At 35.0% G+C, this 17,723-nt stretch overlaps 1 protein-coding gene across 1 annotated transcript in view; it reads right to left on the minus strand.

Annotated features, from left to right (window-relative positions):
- Positions 1 to 520: 520 nt before the first annotated feature.
- LOC145678952 (E3 SUMO-protein ligase ZBED1-like) overlaps positions 521 to 17,723 on the minus strand; it is a 55,764-nt gene continuing 38,561 nt past the window's right edge. The window contains exon 3 of the mRNA XM_081749559.1: positions 521 to 2,228. Within this exon, the coding sequence (XP_081605685.1) occupies positions 521 to 2,228 (1,708 nt within the window). The remainder of the gene's footprint in view (positions 2,229 to 17,723) is intronic.

Raw genomic sequence — 17,723 nt, forward strand, 5'->3', positions numbered from 1 at the left:
GGGCATTTTAATGTTTGAAATACAGAAATACACTAAATTCCAAGGTACACAGGCAGCAACCTAACGACGTTGACAAATTAATAAGTTTTTAACCATCATTACATTTAATACAAAAGCCCACTATTTACACAAAAATTATATACTACTCTTAATTATATAGGATATACTGTATTCAGTTAAGCGTTTACTATTACCATTTCGCACAAAAGTTGTTCATCAAGTTACATATCTTTGCGAATTTTTTATGGACAATGGTGAAACAAAATAAGAATGCGATTTAGCACAGCGCATAAAATCAGCTATAAAAGTATTTCAATAGTGATAATAAATACATTAGATGAAAAACAGATAAACCTATGTTTTATCTAGTTGCTAGTTAGAAATGATAAAATTAGACCTATTCAAATTATTAAGGACATATAATTACAATTAGAGTACATCTTTAACAGGTTACTTTAAATTTGCATACATATGAAATTGCAATTGCACACATTACGTGTCACAGTATGCTGTACAGGAACTACCGTTTTAAATTTCTATTAAGAAAAATAAGCATATCCGCGTGTTCTGGAGTTAACCGATTTCGGGAAGCGCTAATTATTAGTCCTGCTGTTGAGAACACCCTTTCAGAAGGGACTGACGTAGCAGGAATTATAAGATATTTTTTTGCAATCTTAAACAACCTTGGAAATCTTTTTGCATTCTCTTTCCACCATTTCAGTGGATCCTCTGCAGGTCTAACCACCGGATCCGAAATATACATTGACAACTCGTCAGCGTCAGGTTTCTTACCTTGTGTGTACATGGGTCCCAACAGGAAATCCATTGCAGACCCCAACTGCGTTTCCTCTTCTTTTTCTTCTGTACTTAAACTTGTAGCGTCAAGTTCGGCTTTAACTAATTCTTCAGTCTTCTTTCGAAAATCTTCGTTAAGAAACTGGAGAGTTTTGTATCTTGGGTCTAGAAAGGACGCGATACAGGCTGTAGTCTCACATAAATGCTCATGTTTGTTTAGCAGCATTCTTTCTTCAAGGTCTCGTGCAATGCTGTTTTTCAATAGTGCAATTGTGCAATAATCAGTATCTCTTGGTGAAAGATGGATACGGATCAAACTATCTGTAATTGGTAGTACACTATATAGTGTTACAAATTCTTGACCGCACAAAATTGTTGTTGCAGTTTTTAGTGGCTTTAAACATTCTTCCAAATGTTCCATCAACTCCCACTGACCAGCTGTAATTTCTAGTTGTTTGAAGTCTTGGTATTTCGTTACGTTTTTGTCTGTCAAGACGTCCATTATTGCCCTTCTTTGTTCTATTAATCGTGCAATCATATCATAACTTGAATTCCACCTTGTTCTTACTTGCTGGATTAAAGCATGCTTAGGAATATTTAATAACGTTTGCCGCTTCTCTAGTTCTCTCGTTGCTAGCGAGCTATGTTTAAAATGCGATACGATCCGGCTACACATTTGAATAAGTTTAACTATTTCACCGCTATCAGAAATGCCTTTATTTATACATAGCTGCAGAGTATGGGCAAAACATGGTATGCTTGGGTATGGCAATTCACTTACTGCTGCTGTAATGTTGCTAGCATTATCGTGGACTATTGCACATACTTTTTCGTCAATTTTCCATTTTTTTGCACAAATAGACAAGTGTCTTGCAAGATTTTCTGCTGTATGACGACCGTCTATTTCTATCGTATCTAGCACATACGTTTTTATTTTACAGTCAGAAGACATATAATGCGATGTTACTGTTACGAAACCTTCCGTAACTCTTGAGGTCCAACTGTCCGTTGTGATCGAAATATTATCGACACTTTCTAATTCATGTTCTAAACGACCTTTTTCGTTTACATACATTGCCTCGAGTCGACGTGTTAATGTCTGCCTGGATGGAATTCTATAATTTGGTTCCATTTCTGTCAATAATTCGCGGAAACCGGGGCCATCTACAATTGAAATTGGAAGCAAATCTTGTGCAATTACCTTGCAGATTTTGCTATCAAGTAATTCCTCCCTAGATGGTGGGCATGGTCTCAAGTTATGTGAAAATGACGTAAGTTTCACCTGTTTCTTCGATTTTGTTTCACTAACACTTACAACAGCAGTAGCTGGTTGACATTCCCTCTTTTCTGTTGAAGATTCAGTTTCACTTGACGGTTCTTCAGAAATATCAACCTCTTGACTAGATGTAGATTGGCTATCGAACAAAAAATGCCTGAAAGTAATTGTAAAAAGTACAGTTAGTACATTAATAATTAAGCACAATTAGTACATATTGAATAAAAACATTGCAAGGAGACCAATTTACCAAAAAAACCAAGATAACCATTGACATAAGAGTTTCGCGTTTCTTTATTAGTACAAATACGACTTATTAAAAAGCAAGTGGTCCTCAGCCTCAGGGGCAATTGCCTCTCCTGCCCTCCCTAAACGACGCTTCTATATCAAACATAAATAGTGAAAAGGAAAAAAAAACTTGGCTACGCTACTGCTTGAGCCGCCGCACTTCCTCGGCAAGACTATATGAGACGTGCACCTATAGTTTAACGTGGGTTATTAATCATATTAGCTTCCACCGAGAATCGAACTAGAGTCTGCCACGCCCAAGGCGCCTACGCTAACGATATAACCATGAGGGAAGCCCTACAGAAAAAAAAAAATATTGAATCAAAATAGAATAACAGAAATGAGCGTAGCAACCTTCTATCGTTTAACTCCGAAGTTTCCTTATTCAAATACGATAAGAAAATAATTCGACAAACTTATTTGATTTTAATGCAATATTGTGTCTACTGTCTATGAGCCTTGCCAATCATTCACATTGCTTAAAGTAGAAATCTGTTTAGGATAAAAGAGTGAATGAATTGGGGAGGGGGTAATTCACCCCTTTATTCTTCGCTGATTTTAACACATGCAGAGTGGATGATTGCGAAGCCTCAAAGAAAATATAAGTCATGTTGCATCAAAATTGAACATTGTTTAAAATGAAAACTATTGTGGAAAACATATTTTTGAAATTTAGGAGGGTGTTAGTTCAGTATTTTATTCTTGACAAATTTTAACCCTAAGTGGTGAGGACAATCGAAATGCCTTTAGGAAACTGAATACTATGTTTTTTTTTTTTTTTTTTTTTTTTTTTTTGCCTCTCAATCATCTCCATTGGTTGCAGTTGAAGTTGGTCAATAAACGGATAAAATGGGGAAGTAACCCCAAATGTTGAAGTTTCTTTATTTAAATAATTGAAGAGAATATAGATAGATTGTACCATTCGACTCGACCTGCATTTGTGAATTTGTCTGTCCGTCTGTCCGTTTCACGATCACTCACGTAAAACTTATCCACCTTTGATGAACTTTCTTCAGTTATACCATTCTTCAACGTGCTGAAGTAAGCGTAATGTTTGGAGTTGGAATTCATGAAGAACAAGAGTGGGATAGGTGCTGATTGCCACGGGTGCTGACTGCCACAGCCAATTATTGGTGCTGACTGCCACGACTGTCGCTGATTGCAAATAGGAAGGTGCTGACTGCCACGACGGCGAGCTGACTGCCACGAGCCTGGGAGAAACTGTATTTGGAAAGAGAGGAATTAATCCCTCGTACTAAATTTATGATTACTAATTAGTTTAGTAGGGATTAATTTAGTAATCATCACAGCAAATCTATGTGGCATCCAATAAGTTACAAAGTTGCTCACTAAGTGGAACGACATACACTTGGATGTTTATAAAGGGATTGTCTTTTCTGTTATATGTACAATTTGTACATTTCATTGTTTATATTAATTGTTTTATTGTATTATTTAATGGATATGATGGTCTGAAGCAAGCTGACAAGGGAAGTTTGGGAGAAGCACTCGCCTGCAGAGAAATAAGCATGTCATTTGAAGGACCAATTCATGCTGATTACAACAGGTAATAAAACTCCTGTACGTTGAGAACTGTTCCAGATATTCAGCTTGGAAATTTATATGAGAAAATGAGTGGATGCACGTTTCAATGCGTTAAGTATTCTCACCCATGGCGAAGCCTGATGGTTTGAACTTGCTATTGCTTGATCACTGGGGTCCATTCACAGACAAATTGTCCATTACAAGTTGCATGACGGATGGCAAAGACCTAATGGTTGAGAAGATACCAAAGAATTGCACACGATTTGTGCAACCATTTGATGTGTTTTGATTCCGATCAATCAAAGATTATGACAGGAGTATGAATCTTCTTCATCTGGACGTTATAATGTACCAACGAAACAATCAAATAAAGTTCGTGTCCATACGAATCACTTCCGATCACCGCGATACATTGGATTGTTTCAGTTTGCGTTCTGTAAGACAGGTTACGAACAAATTATAGGCCTATAACTTTTGAATCACTTGTCGAATTTGCTTTTTGCTTTGGTTCTGCGAACTGTTGTTTTGATGGTTGCAACACAATTGCACATATAAAATGTTTATGGTGCAAGGGAGTATTTTACCTGCATCATTTCTTCATAAAACAGAAAAACAACAGTGATCAATTTTCATCTCTAACCTATGATTATTGTGAACAATGTAATGACTAATTGTATCTATCAAACCCGTTAGTTATTGCGAAACACTTTTTTTTCTGTTACTTCCGATAGCTTTCAATTTGTATGTCAATATTCGTTACTAATTAAGTTGTACTTAACGCGTATAAATGCGTATATCCTCATTTTCTCATATAAACTTCTAAGTTGAATATCTCGAACCGTTCTCAACCGTACAGGAATTTTATTAGCTTGTTATAATCAGCATGAATTGGGACTTCAAATGGAATGCTTAGTTTCTCTGCAGGCGAGTGCTTTCTCCTGAACTTCCCTTGTGAGGGACAGCCAGCAGTACTTTTTTGATGGAACTTTCAAGACCTGCTCGAAACAATTTGCACAGCTGTACACAGTTCATGCTGACATAGGGAGTTCAAGTGAGAATACATAAATCGTACCAATTTTGTACGCTCCGCTCCCTGACAAAACTGAAAGTACACTCATGTCCAAAATTATTGTCGCATATCTATGTCTTCTTGTAAGAATATAATTTGATAATTTTGCAGAATACTTTTAATACTTATATTATGTGTACAATCAGGAAATTTATATTTGTGATAAATTTCATAGGAAAAGAATTATAAATACGAAAATCATAATGAGTAAAATAAAATGTAACTAAATGGACAAGAAAATTTTATTTTCGTTTTATTGTTCTTATTTACTGCTCTTTTGACATGAAATTTACCACATACTTGTCTTGGCCGATTATACATATACTAACATTATAAGAAATACCGGGCGAATTCATTATCAAATTTTATTACTAGAACAACATATTTATAATCATGTGACAATAATTTTGGACATGAGTGTACATACAGAGACCTGTTTACCTTTGTTAGGTGTTGGTCTGAAAGACACGATCCTAAGGATCATCTAGTTTCTTTCATGCTTCTTGGCGTCCGGTAATGTTACATCTAGCAACATTCTCTCAGGCTCGTGGCAGTCAGCACGCCATCGTGGCAGTCAGCACCTTGATATTGGCAATCAGCGCCAGTCGTGGCAATCAGCACCAATAATTGGCTGTGGCAGTCAGCACCCCACCCAAGAGTGAGAGGGAGTTGAAGCCACCCTATGCTTGAACACATGCATGTAAAATATTTTTGCAGGATAAACTACGTATAAATTATTCGATTTTGAAAAAGAATATTGTATATAGTTCCCTAACAGACATTCGATGGTTCACATAGCTTGGTCTAAAATCTGCCCGCAATAAAAAGAATTAATATATTTTAAAAAAATATTGCAAGATTATTTTTTTTTTCAAAGTTTGCTTTTGATTTTGATGCAACATAGCATACATTTTCTTTGAGGCTTGCGAATCATTCCCTCTGGATGGAACTTTAAAAATTGTTAAGAAAAAAGAGGTGGATTATTCTCTCTCTCCGTCCGATTAAAACATTTTCAACGATAACTTTCGTATAAATTATTCGATTTTGATAAACTTTTTTACACATTTTTCCAACATTCCTCAGTGTTAAGGACTAATATAAGTCAGGAGTGAACGATGAATTTAGATCCGTAATGTAGACTCCTCGCCTTGTCCCTCAAGTTAAAAACTACTCCAACATGACTTTCGTATTAAAAAGGAAAAAAAAAAAAAGAAAAAAAGAACGAAAGAGTGCCGGTGTAAGAAGTAAATTCCACGATATTCCATTTTGACTCAACATATGAATATGGGAGCAACAGCCAATGTAGGAAAGGAATTGAGGCTCTCAATTTGAAGAAGTTGGTAAAAAAAATAATAAAAAATAAATAATGGGGAATTATTTTACTCTCATACACATATTATATACAATATGTATATCTATACGCGTGCAGGCACACATTGTATGATTTAAACATGATGCCTCAGAATAGATTCTAAAACAAATCACTATTTTTGTGGAATATGGCGTATATTTTTCTGAGGGTTTGCAAGTCTCCTTATTGCTTTGAGTTGAAATGGGTCAATAATGAAGACGTGATTTTTCTTCCTTCCTCCTCGTTCAGTCGTTATGAATCACAAACGGTTAGAGATGATAGGAGTAACAAAACTGAAATTCAAAATATGTCGGATGGCGCATCAAATACTATAAAGCGCTATTCTTGCCCCACAGGACTTGTCATAGGGCCTGTGGGATCTGTCGAAAATATTAAATAGCATGATATGAAATTTTTGCATCATTGGAAAGGTTATGAAAAAAAAAAAGTAGGAAAATATTTTCGTGGGGCATTGTTTACAAACTGGCCACTATGTAACTAAAATTTCATCTGACTGTCAGAGTTCAACATTCAATGGTGACCATTTCATAAACGAAGTTCCACGGTCCCGGGTTCGACTCCCGGTGGGGCACTTGGTCGGAAAAGTGTGAAACGCTTTTTCAGGCCAGCCACCCTGAATGAGGTTTCCCTGGGCTTTCCTCATTCACAACAGGCAAATGCCGGAGTGGAATTAACTTATGGGTCCCAGGCCGCTTCCTTCCTTCCCTTTCCCCGGATACTGTGCTCGCCGATTTACGTCATCCCTCAAACGTGACGGGCTAAATGGCCTTAGATGTCGAAAGCACAGAAATCTAAAATCCTAATCCTAATCCTAAACGAAGCCCTATACACAAAAAACTTGTTCCTATCAAAGTTGTTTATTTTTCCACGATTCTTTCAGTAACGTAAAAAGGTTAGATATCATACCATTTAAAATTTTTGAATAAACTCTAGGGTTACCAACCATGAAAAATAAAATCACCGCACCCGCTCATAATCGGAAAAGCTGATGAAGAATCTAATCTAATCTTCTAATATAAATAAAACAAAGAGTTTGTTTGTCTGTATGGAGCCTGGGGAACAGACGAGTGGGCCGAGAGTTACCAAATTCGGATAATGGGTATGTTGATCCAGGTCCCAGACCAAGACGAAGCGTTTTTTTTTGTTTTTTTTTTTTCAAATTTCGAATGGGGGGACGTTTACCGGGACATGTAAAAGTAGTAGAAAATAACCGACATTAGTGTCGAATTCATAGTTTTCACGGACGCTGAGATCAGTGGTGAAACTTCGGTCGCATTAACTTCCAAATTCAACCTATTCAGCTGCGGGCTGGGGGTCACCGGGGTGAGATACAGAGACATGTAAAAGTAATCCAAAATAACCAATATTAGTGTCAAATCCATAGTTTTCGCGTTCCTGAGATCAATGTTTACACTTCCATTAGCGATGACTTTCAAATTCAGCTACCATTGTATGGGACCGGTGTTCACCTGCGTGGGGGAGGGAGATTACCGAGACATGTAACATGTTAAAGATAATGCAAAATAATCCAAAATGGATATTAATGTCAAATCCATAGTTTTTGCGGTGGCTGAGGTGAATGGTGATACTCCCACAAACGTTGACTTCCAAATACAGCCCCCATGCGAAGAACGGGTATTTCAGCTAGTAATTATATATTTTAAACCTAAAATATATAGTTGAGCATGACAAAAAATACCGGTTAGTTGGAACTCTAGCCGTTGTGGGGCAAGCAGAGTGGTCCACTTGCTCCTTCTGACATTTTACTATCTCACTTGCTACTTTTATCTCCAGCCGTAAGTGGTTTACTGCAATTGGACATTTTATTTGATTCTGAAAAAAAAATCACAATTAAATAGTACTCATTTCCCCACACGAAAAACATTCTCCTTCTAAATTGTTTATTTTTTTAATTGATGTAAAAAAAAATCATACCATGCTACTTAAAATTTTCGGAGAACTCTCTGGGGCACTCCATTTATAGTGCAAGAATAACGTTCCATTTAATACCCCACTTAAGATTTCCCTATCTCATTTCTTTTATTTCATTCTTTTATTGCCGATCGTTCGTGAAGCGAAAGTAGCAGCTTTTATCTGAAATACTCGTTACATATATTTTCTCGAGATCTTCGTACGAAAATTGTCATATCTTTATGAACTATATTTATACTAGCAAACACCTCGACTTGTTACTATGACCAATGTTTTATGTTCTTTCTTCTATACCTTTCAGGTTTCATATCTAAGCCCAGTCTCGTATACAATTCTAACTTCTATGGACATCTTAGGGAACTTCCCCCCAATTTTGCTTCAATTCTAGGTCAAACATCTAAAAATGATGGAACGCGCGTTCAATTGTTTTTTGGTGAAAAGTCCAAACATCACATTTTCTGTCACTAGCCTTGAAAGTTTCCGAAATTTGAACATCTTATTATAACAAATGTAATCCCACCCCTTTTTACTTGCCCACCACATCTTCTTCCCTTCTAAGTAAAAACTGAAAAAGAAAATAAACATGTCTTATAATTTTACATTTCAAACACCAAGTCTCATGTCTCTAATCTTAAGATATTCCGAGTTATGAGCGCCTATTACAATAATTGTAATCCTCGCCCTTTTCCCTACACATCCCATTTTCTTTTTTCCTAGAACAAGTATAAAAAGCGGTGAAACAAGTATCTAATTATTTTAAATTTCGTATCTCTCATCTTCAGAGATCCTAATATACGAACATATTATTATAATCATTGTAATCTCGCCTCTTTTTTCTTCACACCCCTTCCTCCTTTTTTCTAGATCAAATACTAAAGACGTTAAAACACATGTATAATTATCTTAAATAATCAAATTTCATGTCTCTAACCCTCAGAGTTTCCGAGAAATCGACACTTTAAGATAATAATTGCCACCTCCAGGACTTGAAGTCCTGGGGGTGAGCAAGTATGTCTCCCACTCAATATTTCGGGAAGACCCTCCTTCATTAAAACTTACTGGGAGGGTGGTAGAGCGTTCACCTCTGGTGCTTGGGATACCCGGTTTGATCCCAGCCCCCGCCAAGTGAACTTTGTGGTGGACAAACACCGTGTGCGTGGGTTTTCTCGGGGTTCTCCCGTTTCCTCCCACTTTTCATTCCACCATTTCATTCATTACTCATCATCACCGTCTCCTTTAGCCTAACCGGCATAACTGTGGGACGTAAAACTCAACGATTTTTACTGGGAGAGTGAGTAAAATGACACTATTGACAGAAGCTTGCAATTTAATTAAAGTAATTGTATATATTGGACTATTAATGGATGAATTAGTGGTTAACGGTATCCCTAATCTTATACAATTTAATTACTATGAATATTCGACCATGTGAATTCTCCATGTCGAAACATGCGAATATATATATACAGGGTGTTTCCAATCAATACCGACAACGTTTGGGAGGTGATTCCTGACACCAATATAAGACAAACAGTATAGACTAACGTGGGTGTACAAATGCTTCCTTTCGGAGTTATAGGCTGCCGAAAACATGAAAAAATGAATTTTAAAGGTTCATAGCTCCAAAACTATAAGACCTACCGTAGTCGGGTCAAGATTTCACTTAGGAACTAATATGTGCCCTATCCAAAACTACATGTTTCAGAATCCTGCGGTACTCGCGCAACAAGTTTTATAGAGAAAGTTTAGCTTAGGTCATATAATTTGAAGTACTCACCAACTACCTCTGTAAAAACTGTTGCAGAAGTACCGCAGGATTCAGAAACATGGATATTTGGATAGGGCACATACTAGTTCTTAAGTGAAACCTTTACCCGACTACGGTAGGTCCCATAGTATTGGAACTATGAACCTTTGAATTTCACTTTTTCATGTTTTCGCAAGTCTATAACTCCGAAAGGAAGCATTTGTGCACCCAGGTTGGTCTATACTTTTTGTGTTATCTTGGTATCAGGAATCACCTCCCAAACTTGTCGGTGTTGTTTTGAAACACCCTGTATATTCTGTTTCCTCCCTTTCCCCACATTTCGACTCTTATGATTTAGCAACCCGGCCACCCTTATTTCCCTTTTTCACCCTAATTTCTAAAGATTCTTTCTTAGTACTACTACATTACATCACAAATTCCGTACAGTATTTAAATTTCAAGTTTCTAGTCTAAGCAGTTTGGCCTAGGCCTTTATCAATCTGTGAGCGTAGATTCCACCCTTCGCTGCGTTAAAATTAAAAGAAGAGAAAAAAACACTTTAAATGCAGAACTCCTTATCTCGTGTGTTTTGTACCCGTGAAAAATGCTGTAGGCTATTTGGATCCGACACTAATATAAGTTATTTTCCATTATTAACCATTATTTTCCATTATATATATGTGTGTGTGTGTGTGTATGTATGTATGTGTGTATGTATGTATATCCCCATCCCCAAGTTGCAGGGCTAAATTTGGATTTAAACGGCATAAGAAGTGTGACTTTTCATCTCAGCGACCCAGAAACTATGAATTGAACACTAATATCGGTCATTTTTAGATTTCCCCCCTCGCCCTCCCCTAAGTTGCACCATCAAAGTTTAATTATAAAAAATATCCCAGGCCCAAATCTCATCTATGTTGAAAATTTGATAGAGATCGATCTGGTGGTTTAAGAGTTATTGTCACAAACATAGCCACTTTTTATATACCTAGGTATATAGGTTGGTAAAGGATAATAGAATAATAGAGTAAGTGTAATTTGCTAGATCGACTTGCGTATTGTTCTTACATTCTGTGATAATACGTAAATTATATTCAAACTTCTCGACTTTCAGACCCTTAATCCTTTACGGCCTACGCTCAGTAAGACTATACTTCAAGAATACTAATATCTATTCAACTACTGACAATCAGTTATTGAAGGTCGTTTATAGTATTAAAAAATGCGTTAAAAGTTGTGTTCTTCATGATATACGTACATGTGTAAGAGAAATATTTAACATTGAATATTGAAATCACATATTCGGTAATTCAATTCATTCGTCTTTGACATAATTGAACTGAGCGTGTCGATGTCTCTACCATTCGACACTATCGGTAATTGTTGTTGAGTTGATTTTAGTTTAGCGTCCCTTTCAGCAGCGAGGCTATATGAGACGTGGACCTACTGATTAACGTGGAATCCGACCCACATGAGCTCCCGCCGGGACTATCGGTAATTGTGTGACTCGTTCGTTTGTTCCACAGTAACTGTCGCAAATGTAATTCAATTTTAATGAAACTTATTCGTCCCTTCCTTTCACCTGTAGAAACTATTGCTTCATGTTGCAATCAATGAAAAGTAAGGGTAAAAGGAAGAAAAAATACATCTATTTTGCAAGTTTGAAAACATAATATAAAACATTTCTTTCAGATAAGCCGACGTATTACTTGATTACCAAAATATATATATATATATATATATATATATATATATATATATATATATATATATATATATATATATTTAGGGCATTGCGATCATTACCACCGCTTGTGGTTAAATCTGCTAAAAATGAAAAGGTAAATCCCCTCCGTTAACTTTAAAGAGCATTGTTCTTGACAATTTTTCTAAAACCAAATAAATAAATATCTAAATAGTCCTTAATGTAAATATTCGGTTAATGCGATATGACACATATCTTCATTGGTGTCTTACCGTTCTGTTTAAAGCCCCTTCCCGTTCTGCCTAATCTCTCGAGACGGGAAATACTGTCCAGGAAGGAATGTATTCAAGGGAATTTTTGTTTAGTAATTGTAACAAATTATGTAAGAAGATTAAGTATTTCTTCAAGACTCATTATAAATTTTAAATGTTATCCTACTTGTTCTTCTCGGAAAAATAACTACATAGAGTTCTGTTATTCACATCTACTTTAGTAAAAATGAACGTGATAAAAAAAAAAAAATACCTGCAGAGAAATTGACACAGTTGCAAAAAAAAAAAAAAAAAAAAAAAAAGTTTGACGTAACTGAAACGAACATAAAACCAATTTAATTCAGTATAATATTCAGTCACTTCACAACAAAATTTTATTCAGTTTTCCAGTAGTTCATCTCCAACATGCTAAGGTTTATAGAACGTAAAAGGTGCCACAATTCACATCCTCAAAACATGTTTGAACATATTAAGCAAACAATGCAAGAGGATGCATAAGACGGTCCTTATCCCTGATTATCTGACCTTTTGGTTTGATTACAAGTACAAAAACTACACAAGTATTTCAATATGTGACATTGATATTTTGTATTACTGCTATTTACATTGACAATATAAATATATATATGATAGTATTGCATATAGAATATGCAGAATTATGTATACTGTATAAGACAAACGCGCTGATAAGATGATGCCGAAAAAGGAGTTGTGATGTAGAACACTAAGGTTCTTTCTTAAGGGTCACCTTGTTCATCCTCTTGCATTGTTTACTTAACGTTTGGTCAAGCATATCTTGAGGATGTTAACCATGGGCGGAGTTAGGAATTATCTCCTGGGGGGGCAGACATTCTGTCGGCTGAGGAGCACAGTAAATACAAGTGGGAATTGAAGGATCTTATAGATGGCACTTTTATTTTTTGACAAAAAGCTGGGGGGCAATTTCCCCCTATGCCCCCCTCATAGCTCCGCCTATGATGTTAACCGTGGGACCTTTCACGTATTGAGTCTTAGCTTGTTGGATATGTGCTACTGGAAAAGTGAATAAAATCTGGATGTGAAATAATTTGATATTAGACCGAATTAAGTTTATTTTATGTTCGTTTCAGTTACAATGTCAAACAACTTTCTTTCAACTGGGTCAATCAATTTTCCATTTCCCTGCAGATATTTTTAAAAAATCACATTCATCTTTACTAAAGTAGATGTGAATAACTGCTGATAAAGAGCTGTATCCTAGTCATTTTTCCGTGAAGAACAAGTAGAATAACATGATGAAACTTGAAGATATAATTATTATTCTTACAGACTCTCTTAGAATTACTAAACAGATATTACGAATTCAGGACAAAATTCAAGAGGACAAACCCCAAGAAAACTTTTGACAAAACAGACTAAATTCAAGCGATAGAATTATAGGCGCAGCCTAATAAAAGAATTATTATTCTTTCTTCAACTGTTATGCATCTTAATTTATTGAGATAACATTAAAAAAAAAAACACTGAAAACCTAATAAAAGACCTAAAACTGTTATAGTAGGTATATTTCACATTTGATCTTTGAAAAAAATCTTGATCACTATTTCAGAGTTAAAATAAATAAATATTTATACATAACTTCAAAACACTGCTATATGATACCTTACAAGGATGATTTATTTTTTTAAAAAAATCAAATAACATCACAGTAACTTTTCGTAATTAAAATGAATGGTCTTACATTAATGTGCTAAACGTATTTCAAATGTATTAACAAATGTATATTAAATAAGAGTACCCAGAACTTTTCATACGGGAGTATGTACCCTTCAATTATAATATTTCTACGTTTTATTGGGTTTTCAGTATTTTAAAAGAAAGAAAGTTATTTCAGTTAAAAAAATTCGGATACCATTTTAGAACATATGATAATTCAAGGAAGAAAAATAATCATATGTCTGTCTGAGTTCCGATCTGGATAAAACACACTAGGAGTCAAGCTTCACGGTACTTAAAATATATCCCCTCCGCGTAAAATTCCTTGTCTCCGAAGATTAGACAGAACGGGAATTCCCGTTCTGCCTAAAAATGAAACTATTGAAAATATTTTCTACAAAGTGCTGGAAGGTCTAGGCAGAACAGGAATGTATTTCTTCTTTGAAGCCTCCTCTCTGTATGAAGTTAAGATCAGTAAAGAATGAAGTGTTAGATTTAGTGATAGCCCTATTTCCTATTCTTTTTTTAAAGTTCCACATTAACTTTCAGTTTTGATACAATATTATGTACTAATTACATTTTCTTTAAGTGACTTCCACAATTCTCAGTACTTGGAATCATATTCAGTCAAGAATAAGCGGTGAATTTAACCCGCTAATGTATGATGCATTACTTTCCCCAATGAAAATAAATATGGAAATATTCTTATACAATATGGCACACATTTTGTGAGGCTTCACAATCATTCTTACTACTTAGATTTAAAATCAATCGAAACTACAGAAAGAACTGTCTTCCCCTCCCGTATGAAAAAAAAATGTGTTCTACGATTACTTTTCTCATTCGATTTTGACACAATATGCTGTACATGCTTGTTGAGACTTTCCCGTAATCTCCACAGCTTGGATTTCACGTCAGTCAAGTATGAGGACCCACTCAACTCTCCTTCTCCTATGACTTTAAAAAAAATGTACGTTCTACGATAACTTTCGTTAAAATAATCTATTCTGGTGGAATAGAACATAATTTTTCAGGAGCATTCTCAATTCTCTCTACTTATCTATTGTTTCGAATTGAATGGAACAATAAGGAAAGGAATCCTACTCGAATTTAGATAACTATTTTCAGTGAAAATATACATTAATAAAGAAACTTAATTTTTTATAGAACATAGTGGATGCTTCGTTGAACATTAAAAACGCATTTCCGTAAGTAGGGAGGGAAAAGGAACGATCACTTGCTTCAACAGTATGCACTAGTATTATTAACACAGTACACATAATTTAATTTACGATAGTCTATTTCTCTTATCAAGTTTCTTAGTTTTGTACCAAAGGAAGAATATTGGCCCCTCCATGATTAAGTCAAACTAATTAGGTCTGTGTTAATATTAATTACTACCACAACTACAAAAATAATAATAAGAACAACAATAATCATTCCGCCCTCCCCGTTGGTCTTTGATTACCGCTGGCGCGTCTGTTGCACGGAGTCCTGGGTTCGATTCTCGGTGGAAGAGCTTTGAAATTTGAAATCATTATGGCGGTTCGGATTCCACCTTAAACTAGGTTCACGTCTCATATATCCTTGCTGGTGTGAAGGAACCCTAAACTCCAGCAACCAACCAAATAATCCTTCCTAGCCTATCACTTTCTTTCTGCCTGTCGACTTCAAACTAATTAGGTTCTTGTTCTTGGTAGTAATAAATTTAATTACATATTTAAAGCACTAAGAACAACGTTAGTCAGGTATAGCACCACACGGTATTAGTTAAATACATACGGTAAATAAATATATTTGTGTGCAATACCAGTATGAAGTATAAAATTAAGTGCTGAATACCGCTATGAAGTATAAGTGCAATACTGAAGTATAAACGCTGGCTTATATAAACTAAAATAGATTTTTTTTTTTTAGAAAAAAGGAAGAAAACTCTAAAATAGCTCTAATCATCAGCTATGATATACGAGTAAATATAAATTGCAGTACGTATAAAATAGAAGCACGTACCGTACCAATTAGGCCCTATTTATTCAAGAAGTTAAAACGTAATACATAATAATAAAAATATATCCCTAATATCTTGGACCCCGTTTGTCTATTATTAAAAATACTAAATAAATCACTAATAAGAGAGAGCATTGTAGGTTTCTTTTTCTTATTCCGTAAGTTGGAGAGATGTTCCTAAGTACATACTGACTGCACAATTTGTTTTTAATACTAGACAGGAAAGGGTTGATTGATTTTTTTTAGTTTAGCATCCCTTTCAGCAGCAAGGCTATCCGAAACGTGGATCTACAGTTTAATGTGGATTTCGAACCACATGCTCTCCAGCCGGGGAATCGAAGTCGGGTCTTCCGCGTCAAAGGTACGTACACTAATCACTTAGCCACGACGGAGTTTTACACACGAAAGAGAGTATAGTATCATATAATAATAATAATAATAATAATAATAATAATAATAATAATAATAATAATAATAATAATAATAATAATAATAATAATAATAATACTTTTTAGCTATTGTCCGAGAAAAATCGGAAGTAATTGAAGTAGTTACAGTTCCTGTACTGTTATTAACCAGTAGCAATATTGAAAACCTCTCATTCACGGGAAAGGGAGTATAATATCATACATTAGGAACAAGGATACTATAGTAATGAATAGAGACCGGATGTTAGGCAAAATGCCTATTCTTTATTATTAAAGATATGATCAAAAATAACGTTTTAAAGTTTATATGGGGGTTTATACTTTCGATTTAAGCCAATTTTATTTTGCCTATTTTGACCTTTAGTGCCTAAATAATTGCTTTAGTGCCTAATATTGCCTATTCTATGCATTTTCTTCAAAATAAGCCTTCATTGGGAAAATATATAATTTATATAACATAAATAATACACACATATTAAGTGTTTGTAAACACAAGCACGTGGTACGTTACGATATATATACATGGTGAACTTCAAAGATGTGCACATACTTCGGGAGGTGATTAGTAATACCAAAAGAAGACAAAATGTTTTCTTGTATTTTGTCGAATTCCGTGTCTTGTACGACTAAGAGAGTGCCAATTTGGTATTGAAAATTGAATCCTGACAATTGGAACGTAACCGAAAGATGTGCACATACTTTGAGAGGTGATTCGTGACATGAAAAGAAGACAAAAAGTCCTCTTGGATGTCAGGAATCACCTCCCGAAGTATGTGAACACCTTTATGTCTCGTTCCAATTGTCAGGATTCGATTTTGGATTCCAAATTGGCCCCCCTGTCACTCGTACACGACGCAGAATTCGACAACATGCAACAGGACTTTTTGTCTTCTTTTGATGTCATGAATCAGCTCCCAAAGTATGTGCACATCTTTCAGGTTCACCCAGTATGTATGAAATGCATAACAAACTTCGTTTTTATATATACAATAAAAGAAGATATTAACAAACAAGTATGTTTCTATATTCTTTGAACATTATCTATGACTTGAATCTATTTTTTAATGGTATTGAGTATTTATCTTCATTATTTCGAGTTACATTTTAGTGCCTATTTTACTGCCTATTTTTTTAAATTTTTAGTGCATATTTGCCTACCTATTTTCCAGGTTTTTAGTGCCTAAACATCCGGTCTCTAGTAATGAACAAGTTATTATATTCATGGCTCAACGGAAATTCATGTTGTTATAGCAAAACAGGAGCATACAACTTTTATTTGTCTAATGTGCTCTAATATACACTCTTCCCTTTGCAGTGGATCATCTAGTAATAAGAATGGTCTGTATATTGATTTTCAATTCCCTCCATTTAAAGTAATTTCGTTAATAGGAAAAAGGTAATTTCTTATCGCTACTCATTCGCTGGTATTAAACGTTTATTAAGTAGAAATCAAAATGCAATATTCAAACCAAAGCACTCAAAAATGTATTTAATATAGTATAAGAAATGTCTTACAGTTGTAAATAAAAGTTGATATCCGCCTATTTCATTTCTTTCCTTATTAACTTAGAAATTCAAACAAATTGAAGATT

This window comes from Thermobia domestica, chromosome 2, assembly GCF_964235325.1.
Source record: "Thermobia domestica chromosome 2, izTheDome1.hap1.1, whole genome shotgun sequence".
Lineage (NCBI taxonomy): Eukaryota > Metazoa > Arthropoda > Insecta > Zygentoma > Lepismatidae > Thermobia > Thermobia domestica.